The sequence below is a fragment of the Cheilinus undulatus genome, linkage group 12 (assembly GCF_018320785.1).
Source record: "Cheilinus undulatus linkage group 12, ASM1832078v1, whole genome shotgun sequence".
Lineage (NCBI taxonomy): Eukaryota > Metazoa > Chordata > Actinopteri > Labriformes > Labridae > Cheilinus > Cheilinus undulatus.
Window position 1 is genome coordinate 20,844,579 of NC_054876.1, and position 23,936 is coordinate 20,868,514.

A 23,936-nucleotide genomic window follows, 5' to 3' on the forward strand; every position below is an offset into this window, starting at 1 on the left:
CTACAAAACACAATGTTCTTACTTCTTGTGCTAAGTTTAGATATCCAGTGCTTAACAAATTTATTAGACTACCCTAACCCTAACCAAAGTAAGGTTTATGCCACAGCTGCCCTTAATTAACAGCATTGGTAATTACCAAAATCATTTTTATGTTTCTGCAATGGTTAATACACCAATATGTAGAAGCTCTTTAACCGAAATGATATTTTTAATGCTAAAATATAATTATTATTGTTATCCATGAATTTTCAAATTTACTGATTTACAAAAAACTGAAAAAATAGTAAAGCACATTAATATTTCTTAATTAATATGTCAAATTATAGTTATTTACTTGCATTCCTGAAGAGAAAAAAATGTTTTAGTGGTTGAATGTTATGCTTGATTCATTTCTGACTTCTCAGAGAAGCCCAGTGAGCCGGCTCAAATTTGGGTGAATTCAGTTTGAAATCCCTCATTCCTGTTCAAAATGGTAAAACGTGGAGAGCTCACTGAAAATGAAAGAGTCCGCATTAAAGCACTTGATGCTGGATGGTCTCTGAGACAAATATGACAGGTGGTCTAATAAATTTGTTAAGCACTGTATATATGAGAAACAGCTTTACTTTAATCTTGGCCGTAAATTCTAAATCAAAATGCCTATGTCATTATAATCTTGGCATAAAATGAAATTAAGTGCACATCTCTTTTTGTTCCCACATAAAATCACAGGATTGAGTAAAAATAATCTATAAATAGCATGAAAACATGAATTCTTAAATGAGAAAAGGAGTTAATACTGCACAATGCTGTATAAGGCATGAGTAAATAGCAGCATGTTTGAGAGCTAAAGTTTAGTGTTGTTTTGTCTTAAGTATGACTACAGCCTTTTCTCACTACAGAAATTGTCTCTGAGTCTTATGCGTGTTTTGGCTGTCATGCCAGAGGGCAGCAGTTGAAAGAGGTGATGACCGGGGCGTGCAGGGTCTCTGATGATGTTTGTTGCTCTGCTGAGGTGGCGTGAGGTGGTGAACTCTTTCAGGGAGGGCAGTGGGCAGCCAGTGAGTTTTTCAGCTGTTCTGACTACTCTCTGCAGTTTTTTGTCAGCAGCCTGCATATTACATTGAGATATGCGAGTAAGCTGTCTGTGGTTTCTCAGCAGAAGGCCACCATAAGCTTCCTTTCTGTATTATTCCTCTTATGCACCCTCAGGAAGTGTTGTCTGTGGTAGGCTTGCTTTGTATTGGTGTTAGCCACCCAGAGTTTGAAAAGCTGCAGCATTTTGACAGATGACCCATTTTTATGTATCCTTGTATGCTGTCTGAGATGAGCCCGACAACAATGTCATCTGCAAATTTAGCGATGGTGTAGGACAAGTGGGCCTGTGTACAGTCTTACGTGCATATGGAGTCAAGGAGTGGTCTCGGTAAATAGCTCTGAGGTACTCCAGGGCTCAGTGTGGGGGAGGAGGACATATAGGGGACAAGCGTGGCATACTGTAGGCAATGCGTAAGAACTCCTTGATCCAGGTGCACATGGAGGAGGAAAGGCCTGAGTGGAGTCTCTTTATTCTCAGAAAATAATTAAATTAATCTAAATGGCACACTAAATCCAAGGATAGCTGTGCTTTTTAAATGCCATGTTGTCTTTTCTTTAAAGAGCAAGTTCTGGCTTCAGTCTAGTCTCTCCTCACACAGAACAAATTTTCATCTCTCTGGGCAGGCTTCCCTAAAGGTGATTGATCTTTAAAATTTACAGCATCGCTCTCATAAAAATTTAAAGCATTGTTGAATGAAATGATGCTGTTGAAGAGATGAAGTAAGGAGATCTTTACAATGTATTCCACAAACCCAAAGCAAGCAGTGAATTTAAGGGGGGGAGCAGAAATAATCAAAGCAAACCCCATGTTTGCTCATTTTACACATCCCTGGTACACTGTGACAATACCAGTGACAATACCAATCCTTACACTTCCATTTAAGGAGATCAGTTCATTTTTTTCCAGTTAATGTTTTAAGCTGATCTGTACTTTACATACATGTGATGTATGCATATTTTCAAACTGTGACATTTTCAAGTGTTTTTAGAAAGCAGGAGACTTTCTCCAGCCTTATAAAGACTTCAACCCTGAGAGTCTATTATCCAAGACAGACTGTGATCCCATGTTGACTGATACTACACTCACACTGACTCAGCACTGGAATATCATGCTGTTAGAAGTGCACCAGAGTGAAAGTCTTCAGCACTCCTTCTGACAGCTTGTTATACAATTTGTCATAGGGAGGTAAAGATTTTCTCCGTGTTTTAAAAGATAAGAGACACCTAAGTGAGTCACACTGGAGTGGAGGACTCCGCTGATGCCCTTGCTGCAGTTAAATGTACAGCTGCATGGAGAGTAAGTGCAGGACGACCCTCAGCAGCAGGAGGAAGCAGCTCAGGTCACTGGAGGCTGCTGCTTCGGTGTGACGGCATGAGGGAATGCTGAGCCCTTGAGGAGACACAGTGATATTACAATGTGTTGACCTTCTTTCCTGCCCTTATAGTCTGTTTCCTCTGTTTTACTGTTTAACAAACAGGCCATCTGTTCCCATTTGTATTTAGAACAGCAACATTGTCTTTATACTATCTAGGGCAATGTGGTTTGAGTCATTAGGATAATACAAATCAGGGAGGTTTTTTTTTACAGTATTAATCTTTCTGTAGCAAGTGCAAGAAAAACTACTATGGGGGAATTTCTAAGAAATGTGTTTTCACTAAGGCTGTCATCATTAACACATTAATAACAATTAATTAAAGCTCATAATAAGTGCATTTTTTTAAAATGGCAATAACTGCATGCTTTATTGTCCCTTTTAGCATTCATTAGTTACTGCAGCATCTCCATGCAACCACAGTGAAAAGTCCACCACTACTCCTTAATGTCTCATTTCACTTTAAAAGCTCACAGACAGCTCAGTGGATAAAAGTAAAAAAAATCATGCATCCTGTCTTATTTAACATTTCTTTTTTGGTTTAGCTCAGTTGATAGAGCAGATGCCCATATGCTGGGGCTATAGTCCCAAACACACACAGTTTGTGGGCTCGATACTCAGTTTCAGCACAAATTATGTGCTTGAAAAACATTTGGGGTTGACATCAAAAGATGAATATGAGACAATAGATCAACATTTCAGCTTTTATTTCGAAGTATTTACATCTTGATTAGAAGATATTATTTATTTTTAATGGAACACCACATTTTTAGGTGAGCAAAGTATTGGAACAGAGAGACTTAAAATAGATTGAAGTGAATAAGACTTAATATTAAGTTGTACATCCTTTGCTTACAATAAAAGCATCCAGACTGTGACCCACTGACATCACCAAACTTGTGAATTCTCCTTGTGTGATGCTTTTCTATAGGCTTTCACTGCAGCCTCTTTCAGTTGTTGTTTATTTTGAAGAAGTTACTCCCTTCAGTTTAAAAATTCCACTTCTTGCCCCTGATGAACTCTTTTGTTGTTTTGGCAGTGTGTTTCAAGTCATTATCTTGCTGCACTATCAAGGATCTCTAAAACTGTTGGGTTACATTTTTCTTTAAATTGGCAGACAAAATGTTTCTCCTCCAATGTGTTTCACAGATGAGCTTGTATGTTTGGGATCATGAGCAGATCCTTTCTTTCTCCAAACTTAAGTATTTCCATTACTTTGGTAAAGTTTCATCTTTGTCTCATCAGTCAATAAAACTTTGTCCCAGAATTTTTGAGGCTGTTCTCTGTACTTTTTGGCCAATTCCAGCCTGGCTTTCATGTTCTTCTGGCTAATGAGTGGTTTGCTCTTTTCTGGTGTAGCCTCTGTTCTTCTGTTTATAAAGTCTTCTGCAAACAGTAGATTGTGATACTTTCACTCCTGCCTCTGGAGGCTGTTGCTGCTATCACTAACAGTTGTTTTAGGGTCTTTCTTTACAGTTCTCACAATGTTTCTGTCATCAATTGCTGCTGTTTTCCTTGGTCTACCCACATGACTTGTGTTACTGAGTACTCCAGTAGTTTCTTTATTCTTCTGAACTTTCCAAATGGTTGTACTGGCCATGGCGAATTTGGTGCAGTGGCACTGATTGATTTATCCTCTTAGTTGTGTTTCAGATCCAGATGTTAGAATTGGCATGAGCTAATTTCAGATATCCTGTTCGTTGTCTAATTCCTAACCAGGCTTCCCACACTTGATATTCATATATGTTGCTGATGGTCAAGTTTGCTGTTTTGTGTGCAGCACCAGAGAGATATGAATAGAAACAAGCGAGATTCCATTCAGAACAAGAACTTTCACACGAATTATGTTGTGAAAACAGTAAAATTACAGATTTCTAACTAGGTTTTCTATGAGTTATGATTTTTTATTTCCCTCTTTAAACATTTCCATATATGCTTCTCTTATTTTTTGAATTTTTTGCCACCACCTTTGATTTTTAATTATGTCTCTCAAATATGTTCCTAGGGATCCAAACAAGCCAGTGCCACAGGACACCAAGTTCATCCATACCAAGGCAAATCGCTTCGAGGAGGTGGCCTGGTCCAAGTACGACCCCTATGACCAGCTGTACCTGCACATTGGCCTGAAGCCTCGCATCCGAGATCACTACCGGGCCACAAAGGTGGCCTTCTGGAAACACCTAGTTCCCCATCTCTACAACCTCCACGACATGTTCCATTACTCCTCCACAACCACCAAGGTCACCCCGCTGGATCCCACCCAGTCCAACGGGAAGAAGCCTGGCGGCACCGGCCGTCCTCTATCCAGCGGTCATAGCGATGGCGAGGGCGGGAGAGAGATGGGTCCTTTGATCATGCCAAACCCAAGAGATTACTCCACAGAGCTTAGCGTAACCATTGCCGTAGGGGCGTCATTGCTCTTCCTCAACGTCCTTGCGTTCGCCGCTCTATACTACCGCAAGGACAAGCGCAGTCGACAAGACACGTCCCAGCAGCCCAGTCCCCAACGCGACAGCAAGGGCAACAACATGAGCCACACTACCACCGTGGACGAGACCCTGTCTTCACAGCGGAACCAGTGCGAGGCCCTTCACAATCCTCTTCACGTCTCACCCAGCTTGGACTACTCGCTAGGCCAACGCCGCTCTCCTGACGACATCCCTCTGATGACGCCCAACAACATCACCATGATCCCCAACTCCCTGATGGGTCTGTCCAACATGAGTCCATACAGCACCTTCCCAGCTGGGTACAGCTCCACGGGCCTGCCAAGTACCCACTCTACCACACGGGTATAGCCTGGATAAAGACAAAAGAAGCTGGAGTTTGAAACTGTGTTGTACGTAAAACACAGAAATGTAAAGCTGTATGTAGGCTGTGTAGGTAAAATAGGATTGAATATGTTCGTTCTGTCTTTTCCAAAGGTGTTACCGCCAACATCCTGCCTTTGCGCTCATGATAGGAAGTGTAACTGCAAAGTCATTTTATAATAATCATTTTCAAAGGCAGACAAAAAGAAAAAGTGCATTTCATTTTCCACTCTGGCTTTTTTGGAACTTTACCTAGCGAGAACTTAGTATAATGTTTATACAGTTGGATTTGTATGGGAAGCTTTTTCTTACTCTGTGATATCTATTTTGATCTCGTGGAACAAAGTGACATTAATAACTAATGTTGGACGGTGATGAGATCTGGGAAAAGCTGAAAAGCATTATTATTATGATTATTATTATTATCAAGCTATTTTATACATATTTCTCATGTTACATTGCTTATTATGAAAATGTATTTTTACTGTAATTACTTTCAAATGCCTTGTAAATCATTCCCATAAGGAATTACTGTGGATTCATTACAGCAATGGACTGAAGATTCCTCGATCACACATGTGGAAAAGATCTCTCTCTGGTAGTGCAAATATAGCACCCACATGTGTGTGTGTATGAGTGGGGGTGGGTGGGTGTGTGTGTGGGTGAGTGGATGTGTGTGTGCAGAGAGGTGAGCTAGAAAACTGTAAATTAGGCATCGTTTGACTTTAAAAATTCAGTTCGGCATATGTAGTGTTGTGTAATCTATTGTAGTCTATTTGAGTATCCTTGCTATATTTTCGCTTCATGTGTCTCTAATTTCACTCAGTACATTGTAGAAATATAACTTCTTTACTATGAAAAGAGAACTGCTTCAGACGTGTTTCCTACTCAAACTCATGGTTCTTTTTGCTTGGCTTCTTTGTACAGAATAAACTTAAACCTGCATTTTATTTGTCCTATGTTTATGAAACTGTAAGGTCTCCAGAAGGATTACTGTAACTACATTGTAATTGTATGTATACCAACTCAAGTATTCAAATGCTGAAAAGGAGTTTCATGAAACTTTAAGATTATCACTCCTTCTCTTAGTAGTTTGAACCCCGTGCGTACCAAGATATATCCAGGGGTCAGTCTTTGCTGAATGGACATGATGGATGTCGAGCTTTGACGTTTTATTTCTTTGAACCTATCATAATGTTGTTTAATCTACATGAGACAACTATTAAAGATTTTTGGAACTAAAGAGGAGTCTTGTCACAAGTTGGGATTTGCTCAGTGTTAACATGGGTTACGAATTCATTAGAGGGACTAAATTGTATTCCTCATACTCTTGAAAACTTCCAGAAATGTACCAGCTCATTTCATGTGTGAATGAACAGCTGACTTTTTTAACCCTGACTTTTTCCAGACTTTTTTTCCTGCCAGCCCCCAAAAATCAACATGAGTTATTGTCAGCCTTGCTCTGCAACTCACCTAAATGATGTCAATGGTTTCCTCAGATATGAGGCCCCTCCTCATCCTTGGTCATTTTGAGGTGCATTTACTGGCGGCAGGCAGGGTACCAGACCTGAAGTCTGCCGAGAGAGACTCAGGATCTTGAGAGGCATCTGGTGTTCCAAGAGTGGCCTCGAGCCCAGCCGCATATCCCTGTGTAAAATCTGGCTCCCCAAGGCAACTGAAATCCAATCTGGGTCAAAACAGAGATCCAGGCATTTGGGGATGCCTTCGATGCTGCCATCATCCTGTGAATGATGAGAGTATGGAAGTTGTAGCGTGGTTCTCCTACCTTTGCTAATGCATCGGTCCAGTGACTGCAAGGCTGAGATCAACCGCAGACTGGGACTTGCACATGGGGCAACGGGTTCGCTGAGCAAGACAGTGTAGCGTTCTCAGTACCTGAGCATGTGGATGTAAGTCAGTCTTTTTTTTTCCTTGGTCCTTCTGGTCTGACTATACTTACAGTCTACATGGCTATACCACATGGATAGGACACCTGGTGCCCTTCCCCCAGCCTGATCCAGCTCACCACCTACTGGGTGCCCAGTGGAGGGGGCAGCTGGTGAGGAGGTAAACACAAAAGCACATGGGTTGATGACATATGGCGCTTTATTAATTTGTGGTTGTGTCACCTGACATTTGCAAATAATTTCAAGTTAAACAGACAAATACTTTGGCACATGTTGTTACTCTTATTCTTATTAGAAAGTGAACACATATTTTTTAAATGAAATCAAGAATTTTATGGTTAAAAAACAGTTTTACCTCAGTTGTGCCATCTGACAGGGTAAGTGTACCCGCTCACCAAAGCAAAATTGTTAACAATCTTTTTTTTAACATGTGATACCTCATTTACCTAATTAGAAGTAAAGTTAATATTTTAGCACCTTAAATTATGATTATAACTGGGCTTTAGCTTGTATAGCACTCTAGTCGTCTGACTACTCAAAGGACTTTAACATCACAGGTCACACATAAGCATTCACACCAGTTCAGTCACACATTCATACACTGGTGGCAGAGGTTACCATTGAGAATTGGCCAACAGTATTAGTTAACCCTATTCAAATGCATCCAAACACATTTAACCATCACAGACGAAGCAGTGGGAACAAACAGGGTCAAGTGTCTTGCCCAAGGACACATTGACGTCACTGAAGAAGCAGAGGATTGAACCCACGACCTTCCGATTGCAAGAGGAACGACTACTTACTGAGAACATGCGATATAAAGACAAAAACTGTCCTCATAGCTTTGTCTGCAGTCTTGGATCACCATGTGGGAAATTGCAATGACATTTTCCAGAGTGCATGTGTGAAAACAGCTCAAAGAGTGTATTGAGGTTCAAGAGATGTTCATTACTGTGTGAGATGTCCACTGACAGGAGGATTGGAAGTGGGACACATTTCTGGGCCTGGGGGTATAAGTCAAACTAAAGGATGACCAAAAGGGGAAGTATCAGAATTGCTCTGTATGAAAACAAAGCAAAGTCTCTTCATCAAACATTTTTAAAGGAAGCAGTCTCAAACTTAAAAAAAATAAATTCCTTTTTACTCATGCAACCCCACAATTGTCTTGTAAATGGCAGAATACCTTGAAATTTTCTTAGGTTCTGACTCATCTAGCTAGAAAGTTTCCTGACTTGAATGACTTGAATGTCTACATAGTTGTCCTGTAAGGAAAGGAAGGCGTGAGGAGGGGGAAACACTTGGGGCAAGCATGGAAAATTCAAGATCAAGTCTGGAAGGAAACTACACACATGCAGCTCACCCTGGTAAATTCAGGAATTTTTCAGGTGTTTTGTGCAGGTGTGGATAGGGCTTAAGAGATACCTAGGCTCTGTCTACACGTATGCTGGTATTTTTGAAGACAGGTGCTGCTCCACAGCAAAAATAATTCTGTCCAAATATGAAAATTCTCCTGAACATCTTTTTCAGGCCCCTGTTCAGCTCAGTTGGTAGAGCAGGCACCCATACATTGAGGCTATAGTCCTCAATGATCTGGTCACAGGATTGATTCCTTCAGCACATGTTTGGTGCATATCTTCCCCACTCTCTCTCCATTCTTTACTGTCTATATTCAGCTTTCCTGTCAAATAGAGGAAAAAAACATCTCTGTCCTCTTGAAAACATAAAAACACATTGTTAGATGGTGTAAAGAACATGCCATGTCAACTGGAGTCTATCCTTCACTGTTCAGGTGAAGCAGCTCTCTCACAGAGAGCAGTAATGTCCTTGAATGAAAATTTTCAGGCTTTTTCTTAACAATGACCATTATTTTCAAAGTTGTCTCACCAACCCAAACAGAGTCTCATCCAAAACAGCTGATGTTGGCAAGGTTGTGTCTTGGTAATGTTGTATGATGCAGCGCTGACCTCCATGGTCATTTTCCTTGTCAAACGCTGCAAACAGAGATTCTAAAAATCTTTCCAAAAGGTGTGTTTTCAGTGACCTTAAAACACTGAGTGTACACAAAGGGCCAAAATACACAGAAAAACCTCAGTTTACAAAAATATCCACCTACGAATGGACAAGGCCTAAAAGAGATGGCTCACAGAGTTTCAAATAATGCTTCTGTGGATACACAAGACCCTAAATGACAAGACAAATGTCTATCTCTGATGGTGAGACAATGAGTCAGCATGTAGCACTGCAGCCCGTGAGTATATATAAGCTTCCCACACCTGGTCCTAATCACGGCCAATCAGCCACACTCTCCTGACTGAGCTCTGAGTTGATTTCCCTCACCCGCCTCAGTTTGAGAGCCTCACCATCCACAGCTTTATTCTGTCCAAGAAAGACTTAGGAATAGGATTCAACCCTTGTGCCATTAATGTGTTGAAAAAGTCAGTAAAGTTTACTGACAGCATCCAAAAATGGAGTGACTTCCTGTATGTGCATCCCAGGACAAACAGTCAATTATGGAACAACAGGGCTATCTGATAGATAACTTCTCAATCAGCAAAGCTAACTTTTGCTTCCTTTTAATTTTGTGGCAGCATAATTAGCCAAAGCATTTGTTAGCTTCTTTTTCATTTTGTGGTGGGGTATGTAGCCTAAACTATTGTTAGCTTCCTTTTCGTTTCATGCTGACATACTGTATGTAGCCAAAGCATACAGAAGTTTCCTTTTGTTTTGTGGGTGCATATTTACCCTAAGCTAATGTTAGCTTCCTTTTCATTTTGTGATGACATATGTAGCCTAAACTTTCGTTAGCTTCCATTTCATTTTATGATGACGTATGTAGCCAAAGCATTACGTTAGTTTACTTTTTGTTTTGTGGCTGCATATTTCGCCTGAGCTAATATTAGCTTCCTTTTAATTTTATGGTATGATAGCATATGTAGCTTGAGCTAGTATTAGCTTCCTTTTAATTTTGTGGTGACATATGAAGCCTTAGCTATTTTTAGCTTCTTTCTCATTTAGTGGTGATCTATGTAGCCGAAGCAAACATGGGCATTCCTTTTGTTTGTGATGGCATATGTAGCCTTAGCCTACGTTAGCTTCCTTTTTATTTTGTAATGGCATGCCTAAGCTAACGTTAGCTTCCTTTTTGTTTTTTGGTGCCGTAAGTGGTCTAAGCTACTGTTAGCTTCTTTCTCATTTTGTGGTGATATATGTAGCCTAAGCTTACGTTAGCTTCCTTTTTATTTTGTAATGGCATGCCTAAACTTAAGTTAGCTTCCTTTTTCAGTTTTTTTGTGGTATATAATGCATAAGCAAATGTTAGATCCATTTAGTGGTGGCATAAGCTAATGTTAGCTTTCTTTTCTTTTTATTTGGTGGTTACATATTAAATCTAAGCTAATGTTAGCCTCCTTCTCATTTTGTCAATAATACCCAACTGCAGCTGCGGGTACCGTACAAACCACGTCCCCTATAAAACACACCCACTTGTGCTACTTGTGCAATTTGCTTAGTTTAAGGTTAACTTAGATTAGTTTAGATAGGCCTTAATTAGCTTTAGATTAGGTTTAGCATTTTAATTTCCACTGGTTAGATTTAGGGGTAGCTCATTAGGTTAGGTGTATATTTGAATTAATTAGCTTCCTGGGGTTAGGTTTAGCATTTAAATATCACTGGTTAGGGTTAGAATTAATTTACTGTATGGATCGATGGGGCGTTTTTTGTAGGGGGTGTGTTTTGAAAGGAGCGTGGTTTGTAGCGGCTGCAGCTGCGGCTAGACCCTTCTCCATTTTGTGGTGGGATATGTTGCCTAGTTGATGTTAGCTTCCTTTTTCATTTTTCTATGGCAATTGTTGCCTAAGCTTATGTTAGCTTCCTTTCATTGTGCGCTGACATATGTAGCCTTAGCTAATGTTAGCTTCCTTTTTATTTTATGATGGCATATGTAGTGTAAACCAATCTAAGCTTCCTTTTGTGATAACAACCTAAGCTAATTTTAACCCCTTTTCATTTTGTGGGGGCATAAGTAGCCTTAGCTAATGTTAGCTTCCTTTCATTTTGTAGTACTATGTAGCTGACATTATCAATCAAATTGCTAACTTGCTGATTCATTCGTCTAGTTTGGTGTAGCACTATGTTTTTCTACTAATATATGTGTTGCTTATAGCCACAATTGTGGCTGTTAGGATTTCATATACTCTGTGAGGCTTTTACTGCAGGACTAGGCTACTAAATATTATTGTTTTATGTGCTCATGTTTTGCTTTATGTTTAAGAGCCACCAATAACACCACAGCCCTTCTTTAAAATATATCCTTAATGTGCCTCAAACTGCTTTAGTTCTTCTCCTGCTGCAGTTTCAGAGTAAATCTTTAAAAATGTTGAAACACAGCACCTTGTTGCTGCTTCCCCAGGCTTTAGACACGCAGCTGGAAGAGTCTCAGATTATCATGAAACACAATCAAACACGCACACAAATAAACGCCCTGATGGGGAACAGATCAGCTCTCCCTTCACTCCATCATGTGTTAAAACAAATAATTCAAACCCACACTAGAGGAGGTCAAAGCATCTAAACTCCCTTCTGACTGAACCTGGTGTGTCTTTGTCCTCCAAGTGCTTGTTTGTTTGTTTGTTTGATGCCTGTTTGTTCATTTTGTCACATGATAACACATTACCATAACGGGGAGAGAAGGTAGGGGTAAATGTTTTTACACCCCTCTCCCACTCCTCCCCTGTTTAAACACATGCACATTAGCACTTCTGCTGTGTAAATATTGGTGTGTGTGTATCTATCACATGGCAAACAATTAGAAAGAAAGCTCAAACATCAAAGGCTGGGCAATATTAGTCACCAATATATACTACACAACTGCACTCAAACACACAGTGCATATGTTACCCTTACAATGTGGGTGCTGTCCATGGTGCTGATTATGATATAGATACCTTTGGTCTCTCTGATAAAACATATGCACATAGATAGATGGAACATTTGGACTCCACTTTAAAGCTTAGAGAGTGATATGTTAGTTCAAAATCAGTTCATGCATTTACTAATGACTTTTAGGCAGCTGTATTAAGTATTACCCAATAATTCATCATCTGAGCTGCTTACATCCCCGACCTCCATCTGCTTCAGCATTTGTGGAATATGCTTTATTCATAACTGAATGAATTTCTCTCTCCATGTCACCCTTGCCAAAGCAAGCCTCTAAAACTTGTCCTCCTACCTAATCCCCTCCTTTGATAGTCAACATTATTGCTAATTTACATCTTGCAAGTAAAGCTGACAGCCATTCTGAGCCCTCACATGCAGTACAGAGGTTAATTAATGCTTTTCCTCTTGCTTTTCACACTTACACGGTTTTCTCTGAGATTTCAAAGGCATCGCCCCTCTTTGCTCTTCACTCTCTGCTTAACAAACATGATGTCATTATCCTTTCTACATACTAATTACTTGATCTGGTATTGCTTTGTGTTTTTAAGAGACAAAAAGCAACAGGCTGTAAACTCAAACCAAACCATTTACATTCACACAAAGCCTTTTGATAAAAATGTAATTGTACAAGGAATATGAACATTTAAGCTTTGAAGGGACTAGATTGTTGAAGGGAAGAACACAAAAGTACAATATCAATGTCTGTAGCTCCTTTTGCAAGAGATTTGTCCTGAAATTGATCCGCTTTTATCTACAATAGGGTAAAGTCATATGGTGTTGTGGTTATTCACATCATTTCCAGTTATTTCCAGTTCACCATGGGCCTGAAATGTGAAGCAAAAATAGGATGAGGGTCTTCTCCAAAAAAATGGTGTTTTCTCCCCTTCCTCATCACTGACTTCTTTGTACTGATCCCAGCTTTGACATCAACTGGGTCAAACATGCGGGAGGGAGGGAAGGAGGGCAGCAGCTGGACCCGAGCGTCAATGTCACCCTTGTTAGTCAACTTCATCCATGTCACTCACTGCCCATTCAATTTATTTCACTCTTTTGTCTATGTGGCCCTCTTATCTCTGCTTGTGTCTGAAGATACCTCTTTGACATGTTCAATGCAATTTGCTGACATCTGTGCAGATGGATAACATATGCATGTTGTTAAAGGATGTATTGAAAGGCAGCCTGTACAGGACTGTGTGCAAAAATAACTGCTCTGTAGTGTTAATATGAACCAAAACACCTTGAGAGGTTTAGAAAATTAAGTTTGGTGAATGAGCACTTTGCTTAGAAGTTTAAGAAAAGTGTGCAAAATTGATTTAAGGCAGTTCAGACTTCAAAGCATAAGTCCCATTCTTACAAAATTACCAAAATTGCATTTATTGCATTAATATCTATAATGTAACATGCATTTTAATGTACTCACTGTAAGCAACAAGTATTTTTCAGAGCATTTTAAATGCAGCAAACATCCCTGCATACCAGTAGAGTGTCATATCAGAGTTTGTGAGCTGCTCTGTGTCCCCCGTCCTGCTCCCATGGCTCTATAAATAATGACTGGCAGCTGAAATGGGACTTTGTGACTTTAAGATGTGACTCGGGGAGATGTGCTCTATCTATTGTTGATGAGACAAAAGCGCAAGTCAGATTCATATAGGAGTGGCGGGGAATAACTTCTCATATCCTCATATCAGAGTCACAAAGCCAAGCAGCAAAAACTTCAATAACCCCTGAACACTTCTTTCTGGACATGGGTGAGTGCACCGAATTTTTAATAACTCTTATCATCTATTATTAATGTGACTTGAAAATGTGGATTTCAATAACTTACTAATGTTGCCTTTAATATATCCTTGCTGCCCTGAGACATCATGTTACCCTTGTGCACTGTGGGAGAGGTTTGCTACTTTAGTCATGTCTTAAAAGTATTTTTATCTCTTCATGCAGATTATTGATAGAATCCCACTTTTCTCATATTTTAACACACTTTGATGATTGCAGGAGACTGAGAAGGAAGCAATGCAAGTGCTCAGGCAGGATTTATTGCTGTTTAATCAAGAAGCAGTCCTCATTCCCTCTTTCAACCTCTTTAACCCGTGGAGTGGAGTGGACTGGACTTGGCGCTGCAGACAGAGACAGGCAGTCTCATCATGCCAAGGCCATGCCAGGTCACTCATGTGAAAGAGGTCAACTACTCCCACATGTGTCGCAGGCATAAATTAGCAAATCTCCATGAGAACTGTGGACCCAAACAGTTCCTGCCAACCATTTTTCTCTCACTCACAAACAACTCGTGGGCTTTGTTTTTGCACCATTTCCTAACAGATTTCAAGTCTTGATTGACAATCTGGCATCTTCTGGTGGTGTTATGTAGCTTTTTGCACTGAATTAAACAGGGCTTTGATGGGCTGTGTCACTGTAACTACACAGCTGAAGAGTGGGCGTACACAGGCACTATCATCAGCGGGGTCTCTAGATCTTCCTGCTGTTTCTATTTATAATTTAAAAGCAGTTTGTTTAAAGCTCCTGTGAGGACTTTTTAACCGGTTATGAAACAGACTGAAATAAACACTGATGTCTCTGTATGACCTACAGAAGCAAACAAGACCATCAGGAATAAGTCTGATTATATCTATGAGGGTGTTTTTTAAGTCTGCGGATGGGGGTAGGTGTCAGCCAGGGCCGTTTAGAATAAAGGTTGTATCTTCCATGGCACGCGTTCAGAGTAAGTGAACCACATGACTCTTTAGATAAAACTCTTTTTCTGAACTGGACAAGATCAGCACAAAGATTACTGCTTTGTCAAAGGAGGGCGCCATAATCAATGCAAACCAAAGTTTCTCCCAGGAGCTTTAACCCACAGCCTCTTTCCTTTGAAATCCTGTAGTTTACATAACTGAATTTTTTTGTTGTACCAAGGCTGGGAAGATTTCTTATTTTAGCCTTTCTCAAATTCTAAGCAAGATTGTTGTTTTTGTTCTTTAATTGCCTCTTCTTTATAATGACCTGCCCTCTCTTTGAGCCCACCTCCGCTGGCATCAACTCTCAGTGGTACCAGTCTCAGCCAGCTGTGGGTGGAGGATGGCCTGAGTAGTGACACTGCCACCAGACGCTGTCCTGGTGACCCCTCTGCCACCACTTACAACTGTGTTTGTGTGTTGTGTGTATTGAGGCACCATGGCCTTTGTTTGTTTGACATCGCTGCCCCTTTGTTCCCCTCCGATTGCAGCTAAAAAAAAAACAATGGATATTGTCTCTGCAGCCACAAAGAGAAGCTCTTTCTTGAGGCCACCATCTCTCACTCTCGCCTGGTGACGCCTGTGACTGCTGGAGACAGAGGGCAGGACCAGATTTGTGCTGTGAGGTGTTAGTAGAGGAGGCAGAGGAGCTTTCACATGCGGATGAAATCAGCACGTCAGAAAGGCTTATTTTACCATAGGAAAAGCTTTTAGACAGCTTTGTACATCCCTGGTTGGCTTTGGGATCTTTCTTGTTGTGGAGCACAGGATCAAAAGCAGCAAATGTTTCCGGTCAGGCAGCCTTGGCTTTGCAAAGCCTTAGGTGCTTTCCTCTATCCCATTTCTGCCTATGCATTTATTAACACTTTGGATGATTGCTACCTGCTTCAACAGCGATGCTTACACTGGAGGAAGTGCATGAGATTGATGTGAAGTTGGACGCTTTGATTGGGGGTTGCTGCTTGAACTTTGTGGCTGCTGGCTAACTTTTGTGTTGCTTTCTTGCCTGTTGGTGGGTTTTTTGGTGGGGTTGTGTGTTCAAGGATGTGCAGAGATCTCTTTCATAGCTCCCCCACAGTGGCGTAGATGTGCTGTGTGGTAATATGTGCGGTGTGTGCCGCCTGTGTGCTCATTTATTATGCCCCCTCAGGTTGTTATGATTGCTGTATCCGCTGCCTCGGGGCTGTGCCCTACACGTCCCTGGTGGCCACCTTGCTGTGCTATGCTGGCATGGCGTTATTTTGTGGCTGCGGGCACGAGGCACTGACCAACACTGAAGTCCTGGTGGAGACTTACTTCGCCCGCAATGTTCAGGACTTTGCTGTCATGGCCTCCTTGTGAGTGATGCTTCATTTAACCATTAAATGTGTGTTCTTTTGACCTCTTGAGCATGACACTGATTTGTCCTTGTTCTATTTTTTTCCCAGTATCAAATACTTCCAGTACGTCATCTATGGCCTGGCATCTTTTTTCTTCCTCTATGGTATCCTGCTGCTGGCAGAGGGTTTCTACACCACCAGTGCCGTCAAGCAGACGTTTGGTGAATTCAGGAGCACCCACTGTGGTCGCTGCCTCAGCCTGACGGTGAGAGCTGGGCGGGAGGAGGGAGGAGGGGAAATATGACGTCAGGTCATTGTTAGGATGCTGAATGGGGGTTTGTTTGCATCCTCAAGCTCAATGGAAGTACACTAATGTTCTCACACTAGCGCAGTATGATTAACAGAGAATGTAGAAAGAATTATTATCATGTTTACTTATGTGTAGAAAATTCAACCATATTTCCTCTATTAATTCAGTTCAACCAGCTTGAGAAATCCCACTGGGGACAGCAGCTTTGGAGCAGTTTGAATATAAATCACTGTTAAAACACTGTGATGCACAGATAACATTAAATTATATATTAGGGCTAAAATATGGAATAAGATCTGAATTCATTCTGCTATTAGGTAGATTCCAAATAGAAATGAAAGGATGAGTCTTATTGACTGGCTTATTTTTAATAAAAGGATAAAAAGACTTTCAGGAAATGTACACCCTAAGAAGCATGTAGTTATCTGATTGCAAAGGAGATTAACAGCTTGATACACAATTTCACCTAATTTGGCATCTCAAACAGGCCTCCCTGCATGCACATTTAAACCTCTGCGGATTATCCAGACTGCAGCAGTGTGTCTGGTCTTTGACAAACGCAAAACAGCACATATCATGCTGCTTTTCATCTCTTTTCACTGCCTTCCAGTTGCTTGCAAAACAGCAACAAAAAAAGCTGCTTCCCTGGAATCCCTCATCCAGCTCTATGCTCCCTCTCGCCCCTTACGCCCTGCCAGCGAAAGGTGCCTGGTACTCCTATCACAACAGGGCCCTTAATCATTAGCTGAACTCTTGCGGTGGAGTGAATTACCCATCTCACTTTTATTTGCAGAGTCCCTTTCTGCCCAAAAACTAAAGACACACCTTTCCAAGGACTAAGGCATTTATGATGCTTGTTGAAGATATTGAGGTATAATGATGATAAAAGTGACTTGTTGTCTAATTGTTTTGGTGACAATAATATAAACAGTTATGTAAAAATGCTTCCATGCACACTGTGTTTGGCTTCTGACACTGCATGGCAGAACAGTTGGGCTGCAGACCTCACAGCTCTGATGACCACTCTCACAGACCGCTCATCTGAGACACCACATATCTCAGAATGGAAATACTGTCATATGCCGGTACAACATATTTCCAGTTTGAGATTTTCTTTTTATTTTAACTTTACTCAGTTAAATTCATGAAATAACCACAATGCAAAGATTAAAGACTGAAAACAATATCATAAATAAAGCAGAGAAAAGAGGTCAGAGGTCTAACCTGGGATTAAATTATATATAGACCCATTTTAGAAGTAGTACAGTGGCTTGCTTTAGCTTCATTAGTTTCAGCTAATGCTAACATAGCTACTTTAGCTACGAAATTAACGTTATGACATAAGCCAATGTAGCTGAGTTAGCTTTAGTAACATAAGCTTTAGCAAACATAGCTAAATCTATCATAGCTAAAGTTAATGCAGCTAAAGCTAATGTAGCTAAAGCTAGAGATCAGTGGTCTCTGCACTGTTTGGTGCATGTCTGACCCCAATCTCTCTACACATATTTCCTGTCTCTCTTTAGTTGTCCTATATCCAAATTAAGGCAAAAAGGACCCCAAAAAGTCTTTCAAAGAAAAAGCTAACAGAGCTATATAGCTGCTTTGTAAGATAAGCTTTAACTGCTTTGGCTACTTTGTCTATGCAGGTAGCAGAGCTTTATTTTCAGTGTTGGAATATTTTAATGGGGGACAAGTTTTTTCCTGTTTACTTGGCTTCATTAAAAATGCTGTAATTACGTTTTGCATGTCAAGTTTTTAACTTTTTACTTTTGGTTTCCCAACCATTACCTTTACCCTTAAAGTAACGTACAAGACACAGCATCTTAGATAAAGTCAGTGAAAGTGGCTGTCAGAGATGTACAGCGTCTGGCAGAGTCTGTGTTCAGTCTGACGTGTGTTGTTCCTGCCTGTCTAGATCCATGCTTGTGTTGTATTTACTCTCAGACACATGGTGCTTAGGACAAAAGTGTCTGCTCATATATAGGGCACAGTCAGGCAGCCTAACTGAAATAGAGGAAGATCTTGGACTGAAAGTAGATTCATTTCACACACTATCCCCTCAGCCATGTGAGCCATCATAATATTTTAAATCCACATTCTGGTGACAAATTTTCATATCATCAATGTTTATTTTTTTTATCACACTAAACAACCTTTTCAATGTACATTTAAGAGGAAATGAACAGGGCTGTCAGGATGATCACATTTACACCTACGTCCACTCTAGAGTCTCTAACGAGGATGTTTTTGGAATGTGGGAGGAAGCCAGAGTATGTGGAAAAAACCACACATGCCCAGGAGAACATGCAAACTTCACAGATAAGCCCTGTCTGATTACAGGGAACAACTGTATTAATTTGGTATCAATTAAAAGGTTAAAATGTGTTTACCGTTTTTGTAAGAATGCTCTTGTTTTTATAGATAGCGACTTAAATATTTCAAACTCCTTGAATAACAACACTGATTGCAACTTGCTCAAGATTTGGTAACCTTGCAAAGCCAATGGACTGGCCACATTCAGTGTCTGTCATCAGGCAAATCCATCTTGCAAAACTCCAGTCTGACACGATTGTGCCAGGTCTGAGAATGAACCAGGCAATCCCTCCATCCATCCATTCATCCATCTACTTCTGCTTATCTGAGGTTGGGTCGCGATGGCAGCAGACAAAGCAAGTCAATCCAGACGTCCCTCTCCCCAGCAGCATTTTCCAGTTTCTCCTGAGGGACTCAGAGGTGCTCGCTGGAGGGATCCCTCCAGCGGGTTCTGCCCCGAGGTCTCCCAGTCAACCCTACTCCTCCCTGTTGGTCATGCCCAGAAAACCTTCACAGGGAGACGCCCATGAGGCATCCTGATCAGATGCCCAAACCAAACCATAGCTTTTATACAGCTATACGGTTTTACGAGAACTAGGCCATATTCCTGAACTAATACAAGAGCAAAGAGTCACAATGAAAGCTTCTCTTAGCAGAGATGTTTTGCACTGCTCCCACCCGGCCTCTGCTTGAGTTTTATCCACCAACAAGCTTCACCATTCCTTAACTATAACTCCGCCTGCCTGTCGAGCTCAGCTTACCAGATCAAACACTACCAGAGCTGAGCATGTGTACTACCTCAATATGTCTTGTCTGAATGTGACACATTTAAGACAAGTTTATATTGGTCTCAGAGGTCCCCAAAACATGCCTGTGAAGTTTGTGTCTGAAAAAAACACTCCAGTATTGGATTTTTTTTGCATGTCTAAAAAGCCCTCTGTTTAAGCCCTGCTCAGAGCAAGCTGTTTTTGTGTCTGTTGCTTTAAATGTTAATGAGCTGTCTGACTCCGCCCATCTCAGGAAATGGATGTGGCTTAATGAATGTGGCTTTCCTGATCCTCCTCTCAGCTGAGAGGAGGATCAGGAGAAGACGGTGGAACTTTCTTCCAAGCAGGGAGGGCCAACCGAACCTGGGGCTGGTGCTAACTCCCCACATGACATCATAAGGGGAAATCTGAGAACAGCTTGTTTCAGCACACATTTTTTTGAAAGGTGGAGAAGCCAGGGGCCACGTTTTTGGTAGAAATGCCTTTCCCAAACCCTTTCCCAGACGTATGTGAAATATATATATCTAAAGCAATTTATGTGTAAAACAGTTTATCTGGTACGTCAGGTTAATTACCTGGAGGAAAGCATTTAGAGTTCAGTTTTTTTATTGTGAGAAAACCATCAAATGTATGGGTGTTTGTCCTCTTAGGGGTCCTGTAGTTTCTTGAACATCTACACAATAATAAAATCTGATTTAATGACACTGACACTGAAACTCTGTCCATGACCTAACATAGTGCACTTCTTATTTCACCAGTTCATCGTAGTGACGTACATCTTGGCCTTCATCTGGCTGATTGTCTTTGCCTTCACTGCCATCCCGGTTTACTTCCTATTCAACATGGAGCAGACCTGCCACACTGTCAACATCCTGGCTGAAACCACCCCCAGCATCAATCAGCACGGCTGGATCTGCATGGACGCCAGGCAGTTCGGTGAGTTGTTCTTGTAATGACTGACCGCAGGTCCACATGAGGAGAATTTTAATGTGTTGCTGAAGAAGTCACAGGGGGATCAGAGGCAGAAACTGGTGGAGAATAAGTTTAAAATGGTGGAGATAATTACACCTTTGTCTTAATATATCTGCTGCTGTTTTTCCTGATGTGCTGTGTGCGAGCTGTAACTGAAATGCGTCATAACTCATCATGATTCAGTAACAGTCAGAGGTACTTACGTCATGTCTTCATTTAAGGTCTGCTCCCGTGGAACGCCATGCCAGGAAAAGCTTGTGGGATGACCTTGGCATCTATTTGCAAAACCAGAGAAGTGAGTAGATGAATCCAATCGAACTGTTCAGTATTTCACATCAGCATCCTCACATTAAAGTCACAGTGCAGAATCAATATGAAATATCTTCTGAATGATTAATGGGTGGTTGTGTCGGAGTAAATTTGTGTCTAATGAAATGACTCAAACATAAAAGTGATGAGTTTATTTCTATGAATTAATATGAACTAAACTGTTTGTGACTTTCCCTACAGTTCTACTTCACCTATGACATGTACATTGCTGCATTTGCTGGCGCCGGAGTCACTCTCTTAGCACTGGTGAGCTACTATTTCAACTTTTTTTTCTTTAATTTATTTTGTAAGACTCAAACTGGGAGTTAGACTCAGTTGGTCAGACTTAATATTTAATTATAGTATGCTGTGTTCTTAAAGGTCAGTTCAACAAATTACAAGAGGACATGAAATATTTATCTGTTTGAGACATGCACATGGTTTAATCTTCTGGGCTGGCCCGGTTTTAAAATATTTATCTATAAATTTTTTTCTCCAAGGCCAATAAGATGAAGTTAAATTGAAATAATTTTGTATTACTTAAAGCCATGAACAATGAAAGGATGGAAAGAGACCCTAGACTGTAAAAATAACCAGCCATGATAACTTATGAGTCATAGCGAGTTTAGATGTTGGTTCCAAACCAGGGGTCCTTAAGGTGGTGCAAAAGTTCTCAGGTTTGGAACAAGGCTTTTGCTCTCTATGAATGTCAAAATTTGATCTGCATTAACTAAAGCCATAATTAAGGTTCTGAGTTTCTGAATAAGTTATAAATAGATTTTACATGTTGACAGTCAATGTCACTCAAACTAAAATTCTTTGTGGCTCTTCTGCCCTGATGTAAAAAAGCACAGAAAATGGAGTATTGCATCTTGTAGAGTAGTATTTTAACCAAGAAGACTTCAATAAAAGCTGCATTAGATTAGACTGTCAAACCAGCCCTCAGTTCAGACATGTGGACATTTTTCTCTGATTGGCCAATTTTCTGGAGGCTGGCCGGCGGCAGGACTCAATGTTTTGTGCCCGCCCCCTCTAACGTAGCTATGTTGCTATGCTAGTACTTGTAAACTTTGAATGAACCGGTCCGACTGAGCAAAATTTTGATATACGTCCGTACATGTTAGACCCAGAGTCTGACCCTGATAGTTTGGAGAGAGAGGGGGAAGAAAACCAGCAGCAGCGAAGGATAGAGCCTGCTTTAAATGACGTAAAGTCAAACAGATCAGACAGTGTCTGTACGGATCAGACTGTGGATGAGATTGAGCTCTAGACGCTAGACCGGCTAGGTTGTGGTGGAAAATCCAATCCCCTGTTGCGCTGGTCTGCTGTGAAGAGTAAAACCAAGTAGAGTCGTTCCGCTCCATGTAATGGAAAAGCCCTGAGTGAAATTACTTACATGTTTGCAGGCCCTTCTTTAATTATGTGCTTTTTATGTTTGTTTTGACCTGTTTGTCTGTTAAGTTGATGTTGGTTCTAACATTCAAACAGCAACATTTTTCACAAATAGATTTGTATGGTTTAAATTTTTACTAATTCTCATGAGGTGGTGGTGTTGAGTTAGCACTGCTTACTCGCCACAGCCATTCCTTTCTATGCCCAAAAGGTGTGGACTTTATTATTATTTTTTGAACAAATTATTTTCCCTTGCTTCTGGTTATATGCAAGGACATCCAGAGCACACCTGGGGTTGTGTCAATCCCCCTCCCTAGCTGATAGCGCCCTTAGGTGGGTTTACTTGCCATTACACCCCTTTCTTCAGCCTCGATTTCTGGCCCTACCATGCCTAAAAGCCAGCACATTACTGTATATAAAAATGGACAACGCTTCTACACTTCGTCCTGCTGAACAGAAATGAAACCAACTATCTTGCTCTGATGATGTCATGCACTTGGGGTCAAAGTCTGTCCTGTAGGGAAAAGCTAGTTAAGCTGCAGACAGAAACACTCATTTAACTTAGGAGGTCAGTGATCTCTACAGTCATCATGGATTTTTGTGTTAGCTGGAAGTAGTCACTTTTGGTTCTGGAAACTTCTTCCTGTTTTCCCCTACTCTGATTATCTGGTACATACAGCAGGACAGGGATGAGGTTATTATTTGCTCCATGTCCAATCTGTTAACATGCAGGAGTATAAACAGTCAGTTGACTTCACTTTTGGGGGATCTGTGAAATTGTCCATCGTTTTATGAAGCATATAAGTGACTGTATTTTTCTGTTCTTCCTCCCTTTCTCTGATTGTTTCGCTTCTCAGTTCCTGTACATGGTTGCCACCACCTACAACTACGCCGTGTTGAGATTCCTAGGCAGGAAAGGGATCCGCTAATCGCAACACTTCCAACCTCATCAACCCTGTCCTCTGACTGCCATATGGAAAGTCAGCACATGCAGCATTTCTATCCATCCTGTGGGAAACAGCCACTTCTGAACCCGAACGTATTTCTTTAGATGTGTCCTATAACAGACATCACTTTTTTCTTATGAACAACAGACAGAGAGATGAAGATTACTCACATCCAGCAGATCCAGCAGCAGACCCTCTCCTCAGATGATTCTCCTGGCTTTGTTGTTCATTCTCCCTCTCGCAGGACGTATCTCTCATTTGATTCTTTTGTGAAGCTTCATTGGTGCTGATGCTGTTGTCAGATTGTGATGTACAACGTTTCATGAATAATTAAGAGTGATGACAGCTTGCCTTGCAAATCACTGAGTTCACTGATGCATAGATTTGATTCTGATTTTTTTACAGCCTCGCGATCAACTAAAAGAAGAGAAGCTGAATGTACCAAAGTTATGAAAGAGAGGTTAGGTGAATCCTCTCATTTCTCTTTGTGCTTTTACTCACAACACATGTACTCATGCACATTCACTCATAATGCAGCTCTGCTTTGCTTGAACAGCACTGTGTAGGGGGGAAACAAAGATGTGTATCCACTCTCCTGGAGTTTTTTTTTCCATTACTGCTTAAAATAAGCTGTTTATGTTACTGAGGTGTTGATGCTTCAATAACGTGCCTCCAGGTGATTTGTGTGTGCACGCTCATTTGAAATTAAGGCTGATTAAACCATTTAAATCTGAGCAGTTATCTGTGATTTTATTTCAACCATGTACAAAAGA

At 40.9% G+C, this 23,936-nt stretch overlaps 2 protein-coding genes across 4 annotated transcripts in view; both read left to right on the forward strand.

Annotated features, from left to right (window-relative positions):
• Nucleotides 1-6,464, forward strand: part of nlgn3b (neuroligin 3b) — a 30,956-nt gene extending 24,492 nt beyond the window's left edge. For both annotated transcript variants that reach the window (XM_041800616.1, XM_041800617.1), the window contains one exon: nt 4,456-6,464. In XM_041800616.1, coding sequence (XP_041656550.1) covers nt 4,456-5,248 — 793 coding nt within the window. In that variant the 3' untranslated portion in view covers nt 5,249-6,464. The remainder of the gene's footprint in view (nt 1-4,455) is intronic.
• Nucleotides 6,465-13,725: 7,261 nt separating this feature from the next.
• plp1b (proteolipid protein 1b) lies at nt 13,726-23,897 on the forward strand. 2 transcript variants are annotated; one of them, XM_041801507.1, is made up of 7 exons: nt 13,726-13,850; nt 15,985-16,171; nt 16,262-16,418; nt 20,302-20,479; nt 20,737-20,810; nt 21,026-21,091; nt 23,074-23,897. In XM_041801507.1, the coding sequence occupies exons 1-7, from the start codon at nt 13,847-13,849 to the stop codon at nt 23,143-23,145; spliced, it is 738 nt and encodes a 245-aa protein (XP_041657441.1). In that variant the 5' UTR covers nt 13,726-13,846; the 3' UTR covers nt 23,146-23,897. The 2 variants fall into 2 exon arrangements, with proteins under 2 accessions (XP_041657441.1, XP_041657440.1); XM_041801506.1 differs by lacking the exon at nt 13,726-13,850 and adding an exon at nt 15,445-15,657.
• The last annotated feature ends 39 nt before the right edge of the window (nt 23,898-23,936 follow it).